The sequence below is a fragment of the Oenanthe melanoleuca genome, chromosome 12 (genome assembly GCF_029582105.1).
Source record: "Oenanthe melanoleuca isolate GR-GAL-2019-014 chromosome 12, OMel1.0, whole genome shotgun sequence".
NCBI classification, from domain to species: domain Eukaryota; kingdom Metazoa; phylum Chordata; class Aves; order Passeriformes; family Muscicapidae; genus Oenanthe; species Oenanthe melanoleuca.
The window spans coordinates 13,602,905-13,617,329 of record NC_079346.1 but is presented as its reverse complement, the minus strand read 5'-3'; the positions used below and the strand labels follow the sequence as shown (position 1 = coordinate 13,617,329).

The 14,425-nt window shown below is 62.2% G+C and overlaps 1 protein-coding gene across 1 annotated transcript; it reads right to left on the bottom strand.

Annotated features, from left to right (window-relative positions):
- Positions 1-120: 120 nt before the first annotated feature.
- Positions 121-14,181, bottom strand: SLC38A3 (solute carrier family 38 member 3). Its single transcript, XM_056501479.1, has 16 exons — positions 13,959-14,181; positions 6,699-6,850; positions 6,490-6,574; positions 6,282-6,397; positions 5,745-5,818; positions 5,573-5,665; positions 5,400-5,481; positions 4,795-4,877; positions 4,579-4,637; positions 3,948-4,121; positions 3,731-3,810; positions 3,121-3,221; positions 2,900-3,024; positions 2,400-2,544; positions 1,811-1,914; positions 121-1,704 (listed from the first exon to the last, which is right to left on the bottom strand). Exons 2-16 carry the CDS (start codon positions 6,806-6,808, stop codon positions 1,600-1,602), a joined length of 1,536 nt encoding a protein of 511 aa, XP_056357454.1. The 5' UTR covers positions 6,809-6,850; positions 13,959-14,181; the 3' UTR covers positions 121-1,599.
- Positions 14,182-14,425: the final 244 nt, after the last annotated feature.

Below are 14,425 nucleotides of genomic sequence, written 5' to 3'. Positions count from 1 at the left end.
CCTCACACATGTCTGTGCACCCATGTGGCATGTGTCTGTCTGTCCATGCCACCTCAGGATGCCATGTATCAGGTGCCAGCCTGCGTGCCAACACCTCACTCGCCCCAGTGATGCCTGAGGTCTGGGCACATTCACATCTTTATTCTCACCGCTGGCCTCCCGCCACCACCAGCATCACCCCCACCAATAATTTACAAGTGTCAGGCGTGCTCCCTGGGGCAGCCAGGCTGATGACAGGAACAGCAGGGCCACACTGCAGCCGGCACACCCGGGGTGATGGTGAGAGTCTGCAGTAGTGCCCCCCATATGATATGTACATTATACAGAGCTACCCAGAGCAACACAACACGTTAAAAAATATCTACTCTTATGTACAGTATTTATAAAAAGCATCCCAGCCTCCACCACCTCATAAAAAAATACGTCTCTTATGTACTTTGCCGCAGGACAGACCCACTCACCCCGTGCTGCCCACCCTGCCGGGCTGCCCTCCGTACTGGGAGGGGAGGCGGGGGGTGGGAGAGCCGCTTTCCGGGTTTTGGCATGGTTTGGGGCATCCCAGCGGCATGGATGGGTAGATGGATGGGTGGATGGATGGGTGAGGGCTGCGGGGGTCCGAGTACTGGCCCAGGGTGCAAGGCGAGCAGGGACAGCTTGGGTTGCTGGGATGCCCATGACCCAGGCATCTGGGCATGCAGACAAGGGGTGCCTACAGAGCCCTTAGCTTGCCCCCAGTGAGTGCTGCCCCCAGCCCTCCCCAAATCCCCCTCATGCCCCTCCGGTGCACCAGGCCCCCAGCAGGATTCCAGTGGATGCAAAGCCCATGGCGTGCATGCCACTTCCCTGGAGCAATGCAGCTGATCCCCATACACGGCCTAGGGGTCAGCAGGGTCCCATCCGCAGGCACCAGGAGCCAACAGTTCCCCTGGCAGGCTCAGGAGCAGCAGGCTGGGTACCACCAGCCACAGCATAAGGACCACACTTGCCCACAGGGACCGGGGTTTCCCCGTGATGCCAGGGCAGTGGGTGGCATCTCCTTGGGGACTGGGGAATGGCAGGGAGAGGGCGGGTGGCTTGAGGACAGGTGCTGTCACAGGTCCGACTGCCCCGCTGGATTCCAGCCCCATGGACACTGTTCATCAGGCTCTTGATGCTATCTGGGGGGGCCAGGAAAGTGCCTGGTCCTCGGTCCCCACGGCAGGCCGTGCCCTGCGCCCCTGGCAGTGCCTGCTGCTGGCGGCTCTTGGGGTGCAGAAGAGCTCCACCTGACAGCCAGCTCCGGGTGAGGTAGGGCAGTATTATTCTCCCCATTTTACAGATGGGGAAACTGAGACGCAGAGCAGGGAGGGTGCCCGCTGGAGTGGCTGGGGGGCACAGGACCTGCCCCGGGCTCACTGCCCCATCCCAAACACAGGTTGAGGAGTCTCCATGCCTGCCATGGCTCATGCCCTCTCACCATCACCACAGGTGATGGGCAGCAACAGCAGAAGTCCCCAGAGAATCCTGGTGGGGCTGCAGCATGGGGGCTGAGCCCGGGGTCGGCTCTCCCTGGGGCACCGGGTGGGTGGGGGGGAGGTTGGCGTGGGCACCCGGTAGTGGCTAGTGGCTGCCGCCGCTCTTCCCCCCACCCGTGGCCCAGTCGATGATGATGAAGCTCAAGCTCATGATCATGAAGGCCACCCCGAGGAGGGCAAAGCAGGCAGCCTGTGGAGACAAGGAAGGGACTCAGGGATGGCCAGAGCAACTGGGTTCCCAGCCAGCATCAGAACCCCATGCCTGTTCCCATCCTGGTACCCCTGCCCGTGCTTACCAATATTTTGGGGGCAGAGCGCAGCGGCTCCTTGTCCTTGGGCATGATGCGGATGTAGAAGATGGCAGGGAAGATGAAGATGAGGCAGGGAGCAGAGGTGGCACCTGGAGCAGACAGGGACAGAGTGGGCAGGGGCCTCCCACCCTGCAGCTCAGCCCTGCCAGCTGCACTGCCAGGACAGGTCCTGTCCACCCCCACCTTCTCCTTGTCCCCCCCAGTCCTGGCAAAGCCTTCCAGGAACCCAGGGACGCAGTGTGCTGGCACTGTCCCCACACCCCTCCCGCAGCCCAGGCTCTGGCACCAGCTGAGTGCTGAGCGGGGGGAGCCTGGCTGGGGGGATCAAGGGAAACACGCAGGGGAAGAGCAAATACCAGCACTGCGCTGTGGGAATCAGCCTGCCAGGACAGGGATGAGATGGGCTAGGATGGGATGGGGGATCCATGCAACGATCTGGTGCTGGCATGATGAGAAGGGCAAACTGAGGCATAGGAGGGTCAGTCAAAGTCAAGCACCAGACAGGACAGGTGCTGGCACGCTGCTACAACACCCCATGATCAAGGAGGGACAGGAGCTGGGTGCTGCCACCCACCAATCAAGCCAAAGATGCCGAGAATGGAGGGGGCAAAGATCACAAGGAGGTTGATAAAGGTCAGCAGGATCACGGCAATGGCGATGTGGCGGATCCAACTGAAGTCTTTCCCTTGGAACAGCATCTGCTGGATGGCCCGACGCACCTGGGGACAGGACAGGGTATCACACTCCATTCTTGGAGCCAGGATCCGTACCCTCTCACTGCAGTCCTGCTGGTCCCCATCACCCCTACTCCAGCCCTATCCCTATTGCCCTGCAGGTCACCACCACCCCTTTCCCTTCCCAAGCTCTGACCCTGATGCCCCACTGGTCCCTGTAACCCCTTCACAGCCTTGTCCCTGTGGCCTTGCCTCTGCCCTATCACCGCTGCCTCTGTCCCAGCTCTGTTCCTGGCACCCAGAATGTCCTGTTCCCCAATCCCTGTCTTCATCACTGCCTCAGTTTCCCTTCTCAAAGACTGGTGCTGAAGGCACCCAGCGTTCCTGTGGGGCCACTCACCGGGAAGAGGACGATGGGGACAGTGAGGGTGACAGCTGTCAGCACAGCCACACGCACACACAGGATGAGCACATCAAAGGGGTCCACCTTGCTGTACGTGTGCAGCAGCTCTGGCTCCACAGAGTCTGTGAATACCATCAGGGAGCCCCTGGGTGAGCTCCAGCACCATCACCCCCATCAGCACAGGTGTGCCAGCCCCAACCCCCTCCCTGAGAACTCACCGTAAAACGTGAGGTAGCCAAAGAGGGCAGCCAAGAAGTACATGAGGTACATGACCATGATGGAGATGTTGGAGATGCACTGCATCTTCTTCTTGGAGGGACTGCAGGACACAGTGGGCTCAGCACAGCCCCATGGCACCCACTGACACCAAGCACCCACCCAGTGAGAAGGGGTGATGCCAAAACACTCTGTGATGTGTGGGGAATGTGCAGAAAGGGGCTGTGTCCCCTTTTCTGGGCAGGGCAGTGTCTTGAATCACCCACCATCCACCCTCTCTGGGTCACAGCACCCACATCACAGGGGTCACACCACCACCCCTGGATCATGGGACCCACCTCCCAGGGGTGATAGCACCCACCCTGGGTTATATCTCCAAGCTCCCAGGGGTGATACTGCCAACCACCCACCTGCCCACCCACCTCCTGAGACTGCTATCACCCATCCCAGGCCCTATGAGTCACCATCCACCCACCCTCTCACCCACCCAGTGTTATATCACCCAGCTCCCCACGGCGCCCCGGCGCAGGTCCCACACATGGATGGCACTGCCTTTGGGTGGGCGCAGGATGAAGCCCACCCCTCCCCGTGGATCCCCCACCCAGGACTCACTCCTTCAGCTCAGTGTAGATGGGCAGGACCTCAGGGTGGCAGACAAAGGCGAAGGCCATGATGGGGATGGTGTACGCTGTCTGTGCAAGAGGAGGATGACTGACTGCTGGGGGCCCAGTGGCAGGTGCTGCCAGCACCAGGACCACCTGTCTTCATGGAGTGCAGAGGGTGGGGGCTCACCCAGAGCCTCAGGGGGGCATCCCAGGTGCATCCTTACCTGTGAGTTCAGGGTGAAAAAGCTGGGTGTGCAAGTGACCTGCTCAGGGGCCTGGAGGACTGTGTAGCCATTCTGGTAGTCACTAGTGCTGACAGTGGTGGCATTGAGGATGCCCGTGATGTTTCCCTCCTGTTCTGGAAGTGGGCAGGGGATCTGGAACTTCTTGTAGATGACCTGAGGAGTGGGGGCGCATGGGGCCAGTCAGCTCTTGGTGCCCCCAAGTCCCAGCACACATTGCCCACACCAGCACCATGCCCAGCAGGGAAGTGACCCTGCCAGGACTGCTCCAAGGGACACCCATTGCTAGTGCTGCCCTGTGGCAATGCTGTTCCCCCAGCCTGTCCCTGTGGGGGTGGGCAGTGGGACAGACTGAGGCAGCAGCACGTGGAGGGGCCACATGTGCAGATGCCCCCCCGGCACCTTCCCCCTCTCCCTTTCCACAACATTCGGTTCCTTCAGCCAAAAATAACCCAGAAGCTTGACAGCCCTGCCACAGCGGCATCTCTGCAGCCCCGAGCGTCCGCTGTCCCTGATGCCTCTGCTGTCCCCACAGCAACCAGCCCGGACTCACACCCCGGCAGGAGGGATGCTTGGCACCCCATGGCACCAGCACGTGCCAGCGGGCGCTCACCGAGATGAGGAAGAAGACCATACAGCTGAGGGAGAAGCCGCTGGCGTAGCCGAGGTAGCCTGGGGAGGGAGGAGAGTGGCGGTGGGTGCGGGCGGGACCCTTGCACTGGCGCCAAGTGTCCCCTCCTTGCCCAGCACATCCAGGCTGGCACCATCACCCCATGGGAGACCCAGGGTGCCAGACCCCAGTGCCGTGGGTAGCATCTCCCTGACTTACCCAGCTGCTTCATGAGGGCCAGGGGCAGGATAATGGTGACAGAAACCAGGATCACCAAGTAGTTCCCATTCATGTACCAGTCCCTGGAAGCAGAGTACCTGCTCACCACCCCACTCTGCTGGGGCACGGGGGCAGAGGCAGACACTGGGGGGGCTGTCTGCCATTCCTAGGGACCCTTAAGCTTTCAAATCCCAGGGGCACTGGTGTCCCCAGAGGCTGGCATTTCTGATCTGCTACCATGAGGCCAGCATCCCTGGGGGCCCTGGGGGTTCTGCCTACCCCCACAGTGGTGCACCCACAAGGGCTAGAGTTGCTAGTGGGGATGTGGGCATGGGAGGGGGGGACCTACACACCACCAGTCCCCCACCCTGCAGCCCCAGGTTCTGCTCAAGGAGGAAAGCCTGATCCCAAGGGGATGTGAGGAGCAGGGATTGGAAGTTCAGCTCGGTTTAATCTCATCCAGGGGCTTATTCAGCACTGACAGTTATCAAAAATAGTAGTGGCTTAATGATAGTAAATCCCTGCCATGGGCTGCACAGCTGGAGCCAGAGCCCCGGCGCCTGCCCGGGGAAGGCACGCAGGCAGCGTGGGCAGGAGGCACTCACGTGGTCTTCTCCTCCAGGTTCAGGAAGGTCTGGATGACCAGAGGCACTTCAGATTTGACGATATATAGGTAGCTGGACATGGCTGGAGGGCAGAAGGAGGTGTCGCTGCACTGGTGTTCTCTGGTCCCATCCCCTGTCCCCAGCCCCAGCGGGTGCCCCCGCGCCATCCTCACCTCCGATGTTCTGCAGCGTGATGGCGATGGCTGCAGCCAGCTTGCCCGGCGTGCCGAAGGCTCGGTAGCCCAGCTGCTCGTAGGCGCGGATGCCTGTGGGACAGGGAGCGGTGGTGGGTGAGAGTTGGGATGGGACCCCCTGGCACGGCCCTGCTGAGGACTTGGCACTCACCCACAATGCCTGAGGACTTGAGCAGCAGGTGGATGGAGTAGCTGGAGAGCAGGGCCACTGCTGACAGGAGGAAGCTGCAGGAGGAGAGCACAGTTATCAGTGGGTCACAGCACAGGGCTCAGACATGGCTGTGGGGCAAACCCCATGCAGATGTGCTCTGCCTGTGGGCAGCTGTCCTGGCAGAATATCACCCCCTAGCCTCAGCACCAGTTGGTGTTCATGGGGCAGATTCAGTCCATGTCTCCACACCCAAAAGGAGCCATCACTCATGTTCTTCAAGCCACTTGTGGAAATCTGACTTTGTAGTAAGGAAGGCAAACCTTCACCCTCCTCCTCCTCCTCCCCCCGCCCCAAGTGGGGCACAGCACTCAGCAGAGAGAGGCAGACTTATGCCAGCAACGGGCATTGCTCAGCCAGCAAGACACTGGTCCCTGCATCACCCCAAGTCAGACACTTCTTTCCTGCCTGCACACACCAATTCCCTTGGAGAAGCCCCCCACACCTGGACAGCCCCCTGCATACCCACAGGGCACTCACAGGAAGAGGATGATGCCGGTGTTGGCCATGGCATAGGCCAGCCCCAGGATGCCGCTGCCCATGATGGCATTGCTCAGATTGAAGACGGACATCCCGAAAGACGTCTTCCCTTCAAACTGTTCACAGGACACAACAGGGAGGGGATGCACCAGTCACACTGGGAGCTTGCCCCATCACACCCCACCACTGTGCCCATGCTGCTACTCACATCAGTGAAGTGTGTCTGCTTCTTCTCGGCACCGTGGGGCAGGAACTCCTCCATCTCCGCCACGCCAGTCTGGTTCTCCTCAAATCTGTCCATAGAGGGGAGAGGAGTGAACCAAAGCAAAGACAGCACTGGCTGGTATCTCAAGGGCAGGGAGCAACTCGGAGGACCCCCCAAATCCCTGGCACCGCCGCTTGCCGTGAGGCCCCTACCTGTCACCCGCCAGTGAGGGGACAGTGGAGGCGGAGAGTGCAGCCGTGTGCTTCCCATTGGGCACCAGCTCCACCATCTCGGCCTGGAGGGGCACGTCCGTGGTATCCATGGCTGGGAGACAGCTGGGCTTGCTATGGTTTCTACTCAGGCTCTGCAAGAGGGAGGCAACACAGGTCCAGCTCTGGGCAGGAGCACCGGAGGGGCTGGCCTGGAGTCTCACAAGTCCTGCCTCCACCAGGGACGCGAGCTGGGCTCAGCACCAGCACTGGTGGCACGGCAGGGACAGGCACCCAGGCATCACCGTGGCTGTGCTTCTCCTTTCTGCCTGCTCAATGCACAATGTCCCATGGAACTCAGCCCCAGCTCCAGTACCCCACCAGAGTCCTAACATGGGATTGTCCCCTCGCCCAGCCGGACATCCCACAGCCCGCCCCATTCCCTTGCTCACAGCACAGCACGGCCCAGCCCCAGAATCCCCCTCCACGCTGCCTGCCCACCTCCACTCCCCTGCCCGCAGCTCTCGGCTCCATGACTCAGTTTCCCCTCCTGGAGACGGGTGCCAGCAGGCGAGCGGGGTGTTGGGGAGGGCGGCTGAGGATGGGGTAGGGAGCTCAGGGACCCCTCCAGCCGCCGTTATGTAAAGCCCGTGGTGCTGCCCGCCGCGAAGGGCTCACCCACGTCCCGCCGCTGCCGGGGTGCCAAGGCGGGGGGCTCGGGGGCACGTCAGGGCTGCACAAACGGAGCAGGAAAGAGCGCGGGGCCGGGAGACAGCTCCTTGGCAGGGGAAGGCGGCCGGGCTGCCGAGCGCAGGACGCCTTGGCACGCCGCACAAAGCCGCCTCTGTGCGAGCCCCGGCCCTCCCCGCCCCGCTGAGAAACGGCACAGGGTGGCTTTCTGGGGCAGCCTGGCAGCCGGGGCAGGGTCCCGCCACCCCCCACTGCCCAGAGGGGCTGGGGTCTTGTCCTGCTGGCCAGGGGGCTCCACATTGTCCAGCCAAGGGCCGGTGCCACCCGGCTGGACGGTAGGCCTGGCTCAGATGCAGTGTGGTCTCCAATCCCGGGAAGATGCTGCTGCCCCACCATCCCACTGCCTGGGGTCGCCATGGGGTGAGCAGGGGACATGCCCATCTTTATGCTCCCAGAGGATTGGTGTCCCCAGAGATCGGAGGAACCTTCACACAGCACAGTCGGGTCCAGCAGTCCTGCTGGCACGCAAGGATGACACGGCAGGGTGTGGGTGCCAGTACCTCCGGTCTCCTGAGCTGCTGCCCTGCTTGTCCCTGCCCATCCAGGCTACAAAGACGACCTGGCAGGGTCATCCCAGGCCACATACTGGCTGCTGGCACTGTCAGGGGGGCCGAGCCCCTAAGGTTGACCCAAGGTGGTGGGCACGTATTTGGGCCACCCTGCCTGCAGCACCCAGCCAGGTGGGGAAACTGAGGTGGGACACAGGCCAGCAGGGACCAGAATGAGAAGGTTCAGCCACGCAGGGGATGAGAGGGAAGCGCAGGGCGGGCTCTGGGTGATGATTTATCCCCTTCACTAGGCCTCCGCTTGGGATAGATCCAGGCATGAACAAGGCTGCCAGCACGTCCAAAAGCCACCGTTAACTCTGTGCCTTCCCACCACCATGGGCAGGCATCACTGAACACACCACTCACCCAGCGTGGGATTGAGGGAGGGCACCCGATCTGTGATGTTCCATCACCTCCCTAAGCCCCCCAGTGCCACTGGGCCGCCTGCGGGCAGGGCTTCACCGCATCCTGCTGGTGGCAGGCAGGAGGTGCCCACTCCCCTGCCTACTCCCCCACGGGCGCCAGGAAGGCTGGGCACTTTCGTCTGCAGCCCCTTTCTTCCCCATGTTATAATTACACCTCTCTGGGCAGCTCAGGAAATACCAACTTCTTCCCCCAAGCGTCTCTCGGAATAGCAAGCGGCACAGCCGAACTCATTCAGCATGCACTGGGCTTCGTGCTACCACCCAGACGCTTCCTCCTGCCGGGCAGCCCTGGCACAGCCTTGGCACAGCGCTGGCACAGGCCCAGCATCACTCACTGCCACTTCCCCAGCTGGCCCTGGCCTTTGCCCCTCGGCCAGGGTCTGCTGGTGGCAGCGGCCAGGGCAAGGGGGGAGATGAAAGAGGAGGGAGCATGAGACTATTCGATCGGGCAGTGTGAGCCCTGCCTGCTGCTGTTTGCCTTGCGATAAGGCAGAACAACAAATACAGAGTGACGGGTGGCCCTGAAGGGGTGGCTTGGTTCCCCTCCAGGCTGGGGTTGGTGGGTTCACCGCCTCACTGTGTGCCCACCTGACTTGGGAACCTTCTGCTCTGGGATCTGGTCCCTCAGGGTGCCACCACGCAGATGGGATGCTGCCATCTTCACTGCCATGCTGGGTAGTCCACACGCTGCCTGGCATCATCCCGCTCCTGCCCACCAGCCCCAGCGCCCGCTCGCCCAGCCTGATGGTGTGGACCTGGCCACATGCGTGGGCACAGAACCCCCCCGCTGTGGCAGCCAGGGCCACGTTCCTGGGGGTGCTGAGCAAGCTGCATCGATTTCCCAGCACGCGGCTCTCCGCTGCCTGCCGGGCTCTGGGACACAAGGACAGCGACAGCCCCGCTGCAGCCAGACCTCCCAGCCTCCCAGGCTGCTCCGGCTGCCCCAGAGCTCGGTGACACCCCAAACACTGCGGTGTGGCCAGGCAGCCTGAGCTGGGCCGTGCTGCTGTCCCACAGCCGCTGCAGATGGAACACGGAGCAGGATGCGTGGGACGGCACGTACTGTCCCGCCAGCCACGTCTGCGCTTCAGGGGAGGCTGCCTTTGGGCTCGCACTCTGCATCCCGGCAGCACAGACGCCTGCCCGCCCTCTCCGGGATGGGGACACGTGTGTGGGGCGGCAGGGCTCCCAAATCCCTGCCCTGCTCTGGCTGACGCACAGTGCTGGGCTCACCCCGGCCCCCTGCCAGCCTTCCTTGGGTATCAGGGCACCACGGTAAGGGTTTCAGTCCTGGAAGGCACATCATCCCCCTCTGTGCCTCACATCTCACTTCCACGCAGACTTCATTTAAAAGGTGGAAAATCCCAGCGGGAGCAAGGCGCAGACAGGAGCAGGGGGCTGGGCAGGGGTGCTCTGTCGGCAGTGCCAGCAGATATGTTGGATGGGAGGTCTATTGCAGCTGGCAGCGTGGCCAGGAGGATGTGTGCTACCCTGGGCAAACCTGGCTCCTGCGCTGTGCCAGTTCCCTCAGTCAAGTCCCCCAGTGCACACAGTGCCGGTGAGAGTGCAGCACACCTGGGGACAGGTAGCCATGGCTGCCAGCCGTGCCTGTGCCACCACCGTGTCCCCACAATACCCATCTGTGAGCACCCACTGCTCCCACCTGTGGGCAGCCAAGGCGCAGGCTCTCCCTGACAGCAGGTGAGTGCTCCCTGAAGCCGGGGACCCCCACAGGATAGAGACTCCCTCCCCACCTCTTCTCCCTTGTGGATGAATCCTTGATAATCCGGCCCAGCTGGGGCCGTGGGACTATTCCGGGTGGTAATCCGGCTTTAGCACCAAGCCTGCCGCAGCTGCCAGCCTGCGTGCTGGCTGCCAGGTATCCCGCTGCCGCCGGTGTGTGCCAGGGGCACGCAGCCCCCCCGTGCCCGCCTGCCCAGGTTGTTCGGGTTTCAGCAGAGCTGGGCACACAGGTCTCATATTCCCTGAGGCTGTGCTGATGGCCCAGCCCTGCCAGAGAGATGGGCAGGCGGGCAGGGATGCCAGTTATGATCCCTCCACTGCCATCAGCCTGCTGCTGGGCCAGGGTGACCCCAGCCTGGGGTCCCTGGGCAGCCTCTGGCACTGCTGTGGGCACAGGGCTGTGTGGGCACACAGGCACAGCTGAGAAACAGCCCAAACCTGACGGTCCCTGGGCAACCCCTCCCCAGGGAAACTGACCCCAGCAGGGCACAAAGCAGAGAAAGCCCTCTCTCCTTGCCCTCCACAGAGAATCCTCCTCCATGACTGTCCTGGGAGTAGGGTCTGCCCTTCCGCTGAAGCACACACAGCCATAGCTTTCCCCACAGCTTGCCTTTCTCAAATTAGCAACCCAAACCTGGTTTTAACCTGCGGTGCTCCAGCCTGAACCTCCCAGCTAAGCTAAGGCAGTGTCAGGGTACCACCACCCTCAGAAGAAGTGGGCACCCAAAGGGGCAAATCAAGCTGTTCAGGGGATGTTCAGGCACCTCACCTTTGGGCCAAAGGTTCTGGGGGGCACTGGCATGGGCATGGGAACCCCAGCAGCTGTGGGAAAGGACAGCAGGAGGCAACCTGCCTAGTGTATGACTGGAGAACCTCTCTGGGTAGTCTTGCTGTAGACCTGCCCCAAACAGATCTGCGGGAGATTCTCCTGAGATAGCTCCACCTGAGGTCCTCTGGAGATGACAGCTGGTCATGCCAGCCAGCCCCACTCACACCCCCAGCACAAGTGGGGTAGAGTAGGCACTGCTCCTGGGCTCACTTCACCTCTTTCAGCCCCAAATAGCACACCATGGCTCAGGTCAGGCACTTCCCCTGCTGCGCCAGCCAGGGCAGGATTGGCAGTAACAAGTAGGAACAAGTGGCTCTGGAAGCTGCTGCCCTGGCTAGCAGGACTCTGCCAGCACCACACCTGCCTGGGCACTTCTGGCCATCTCTGTTGCACCATATGGACAGTGGTGTCCATCCAGGGTCTCCACTCTAAGAGCACAAGTGGCACCCATGTCTTGGGGGACGGCTCTGCCTGAGCCTGGGAATGTGCCTACAAGCAGAACATGCCAACAGCTGAGCTGGCCCGTGGCCACTGTCCTGCAGCAATGGACATGCTAGGGTCTGGGACACAACAGGGAGTTTAGGGAAGGGGATGGTGGAACCAAACATCATGTGGGGCCATGGAGAGGGTTTTCCAGTGCTAGAGCCATGGTGCAGCTCAGCCACAGCATCACCTGCCAGGCAGACAACCCAGGATGGGGCCAGGCTGCCAGTATCAGCCATCACCATCCTGCCACATCCTCCAACATCCAAACACAGGTACTGAGGCAAGCTGGGAAGAGCAGTGAGGAAGCCGAGCCCAGAGAGGGGAGTCATGTCCAGCCCAGGCTGTTGTTGTCACCTGCCAGCTTGAGTTCATGTGGTACAAGGTCAGGTGGCAGATGAATCTGGCAGCATGGGGATGGGGACAGGGCGGACACAGCATGAGGTCAATGGCATTCAGTGTAGTTCTTGGGGAGGCTGAGTGAGACACCAGCTTGAGCCCAAAGCATCTCAAGCAGCGCTAGGCTGTATGGTGGGTTTTGCTTTAAACTTCAAACACTGCCGTCTGTGAACGCAGGGCCACCCAGGGAAGATGGTGGCACAGGTAGCAGCACTGCAGAGACTGATGGAAAAGGACATGTACGGTTTTCTACCACACTTCTTTTGTATTGTTTTGTATTGCCTTAGAAGCAAGATGCTTTCCAGGAGTTCACGCTCCCCAAAACACAACTGGCCTCAGCAGGATGACATCAATAGCAAAAACTCCAAGGTGCTATTTGCTGCTGGCAGTGGTGGGGACATCAGGAGGGACTCAGCCACAGCCCCCTGTAGCAATCAGGAGCTATGATTCGCCCAAGCCCCATGGCACCACCACACCGTGCCTGGCCGTGCCGCTCCCACCATTGGACCAGCCTGACATTAGCTCCACGGGGCCAGCAGGACCGGGCTGGCTGTGCCCCGCTGGCATGGGGGACCCAGCCAGTCCCAGAGCTGCGTCAGCGGCTGGGGAGGCAGGCGGCGGCTGAGACCCACGCGGCGAGGAGAGCCGGGGGCGTGGGGGTCCGTCCTGTCCCCGACCCGCCTCTGTTTTCTCAAGGATTGCACTTCCAAAGGAGCCCGTGGGATTCCGCTCCTTCCCCCCATCCCCACGTGCCAAGGAAAATAGGCTCTGACGGTGCTTGCTTGTTTGCCATGGCCGGGGCCCCGGTGTGTGATTACAGCTGCAGCACGGCCGGGTGCTGTGGGGCCCTTTGCGCCTCAGCCAGGCTCCCCCGCAGTGCCAGCACCCCCGTGCCACCCCCGAGGGGAATGGAGTGTCCCACTGCCCCTTAGCATCCCTGGCCACCAGCGCCAAAGCACACCAGTACTGTCTGCAGAGAGAGGGCAGTGCTGCGAGGCACAGACAGCTTTCTCTGGGGTACCCCCTTGAAGCCACAGGGACCAGGCAGGTCTAACACCTCATCTTGGGCCTGGTCCAAACACCAGTGGAAAATTCCCCATCTCCTCCGCGTCAGCTCAGCACAGCCGTGCCCTCCACAGCCAGCCAGGGCTCTGCTTCCCTGCCATCCCACCTGTTGGGGACTTACTAGGTCCCCAGTCTCACCCGTGCCTCTACAGAGCCAGCTCAGCTTGAGTACCCCAAGTCCAGCAACTACCTGCTATGGTTCAGTTTCCCTTGGGGAAGATTTCTCTCCAGTGGGACTGTCACAGCTCACACGGCAGACGAGGCCACCGTGTTTGCTGGCATAGGACACGCGTGGCCAGCAGGAACGCAATGTGCTGCCTGGCTTTCCACGCTGCCGTCCCGGGCAGCCGGGCTCTATAAATACCACAGCCTATGGAATCACCGCACGCAGGTCCCAGCCAGCCCCGCTGCCCATGACGGCTGGCATCACTCTCCCCGCCCGTGCCCCCCGCTCCGGCACCCCGACACCCTGACACCCGATCCTGGCCACAGCCGCTTCCAGCCTCCAGAAACATATGTCATTCCCACGGGCGATTAAAAATTAAAGCAGAAAAAAGGGAAAGTAAAGGGAATTTGGGGGTTGGCGTATCAGCGGAACGATGCACGCTGAAGCCCCCAGCACCGCGATCCGGGCAGGGGCAGTGTCACAGCTTTGGGGTACCCAGGCGGTACCGCAGGGCTCCGCGGCCCCCTACGCTCGCGGGATCTGTCACCCACCCGTGGGAAGGTGCCAGCCGCTGGGAAGTGGCAGGAGCACAGCAAAGCAAACAGCCCCGGGGCTCTGCCACCTGCCAGAGCTGCCGGGCCCCGAAGTCTTCACGGTGCTGCCCGGAGCCGGGAGGAGAGGTAGGAACGGAGGAGGAGAGAGAGGAAAGCGAGGGAAAGGACTGGATGGGGTGCGGAGAAGAATTAGGGGAGGTGAGGGGTCCTAGCGCCCGGCAGTCTCCAACCACGGAGCTGCACGGAGGAGAAGGCAGAGAGCCTGGGAGTGCGAGCAGCAGGAGAGATCGGACAGACCTACCTGCCCCCTGTCCGCGGTGCCTCTGCTGCGGGCTGGGGCGAGCAGCCCCCGGTGGCCGGTGCCGCGGATTAGAGACTATCCTGCGACCGTAATCCCGGCGGAGCCGGAGATTAAACCGGACCCGAGCCCGCCCCCAACGCGGAGACTCCCAATCTCCTCTCCGCCGGGGCACGGGAGGAGCGCTGGGGAGCGGGTGGAGAGACCGCCCAGCATCGAGCGACTCCCGCCCCGCCCCGGCCGGCCCCGCCCCGCCGGGACCCCCGCTCCGGGCACGGCGCCAGCGGGGCAGCGCCGCCCCACCGGGCATCCGTGTGTCACCGGGCATCACCTGCCGCCAGTGAATCGCCCCCAGCCAGGCATCATCCCCCGCCGGGCATCAGTGTCCCGGCAGCGCTGCCCTACCTGCAATGGGTCTGTCACCAAGCATCCCCAACGCACCGCACATGTATCTGCACCAGTATCTGTGC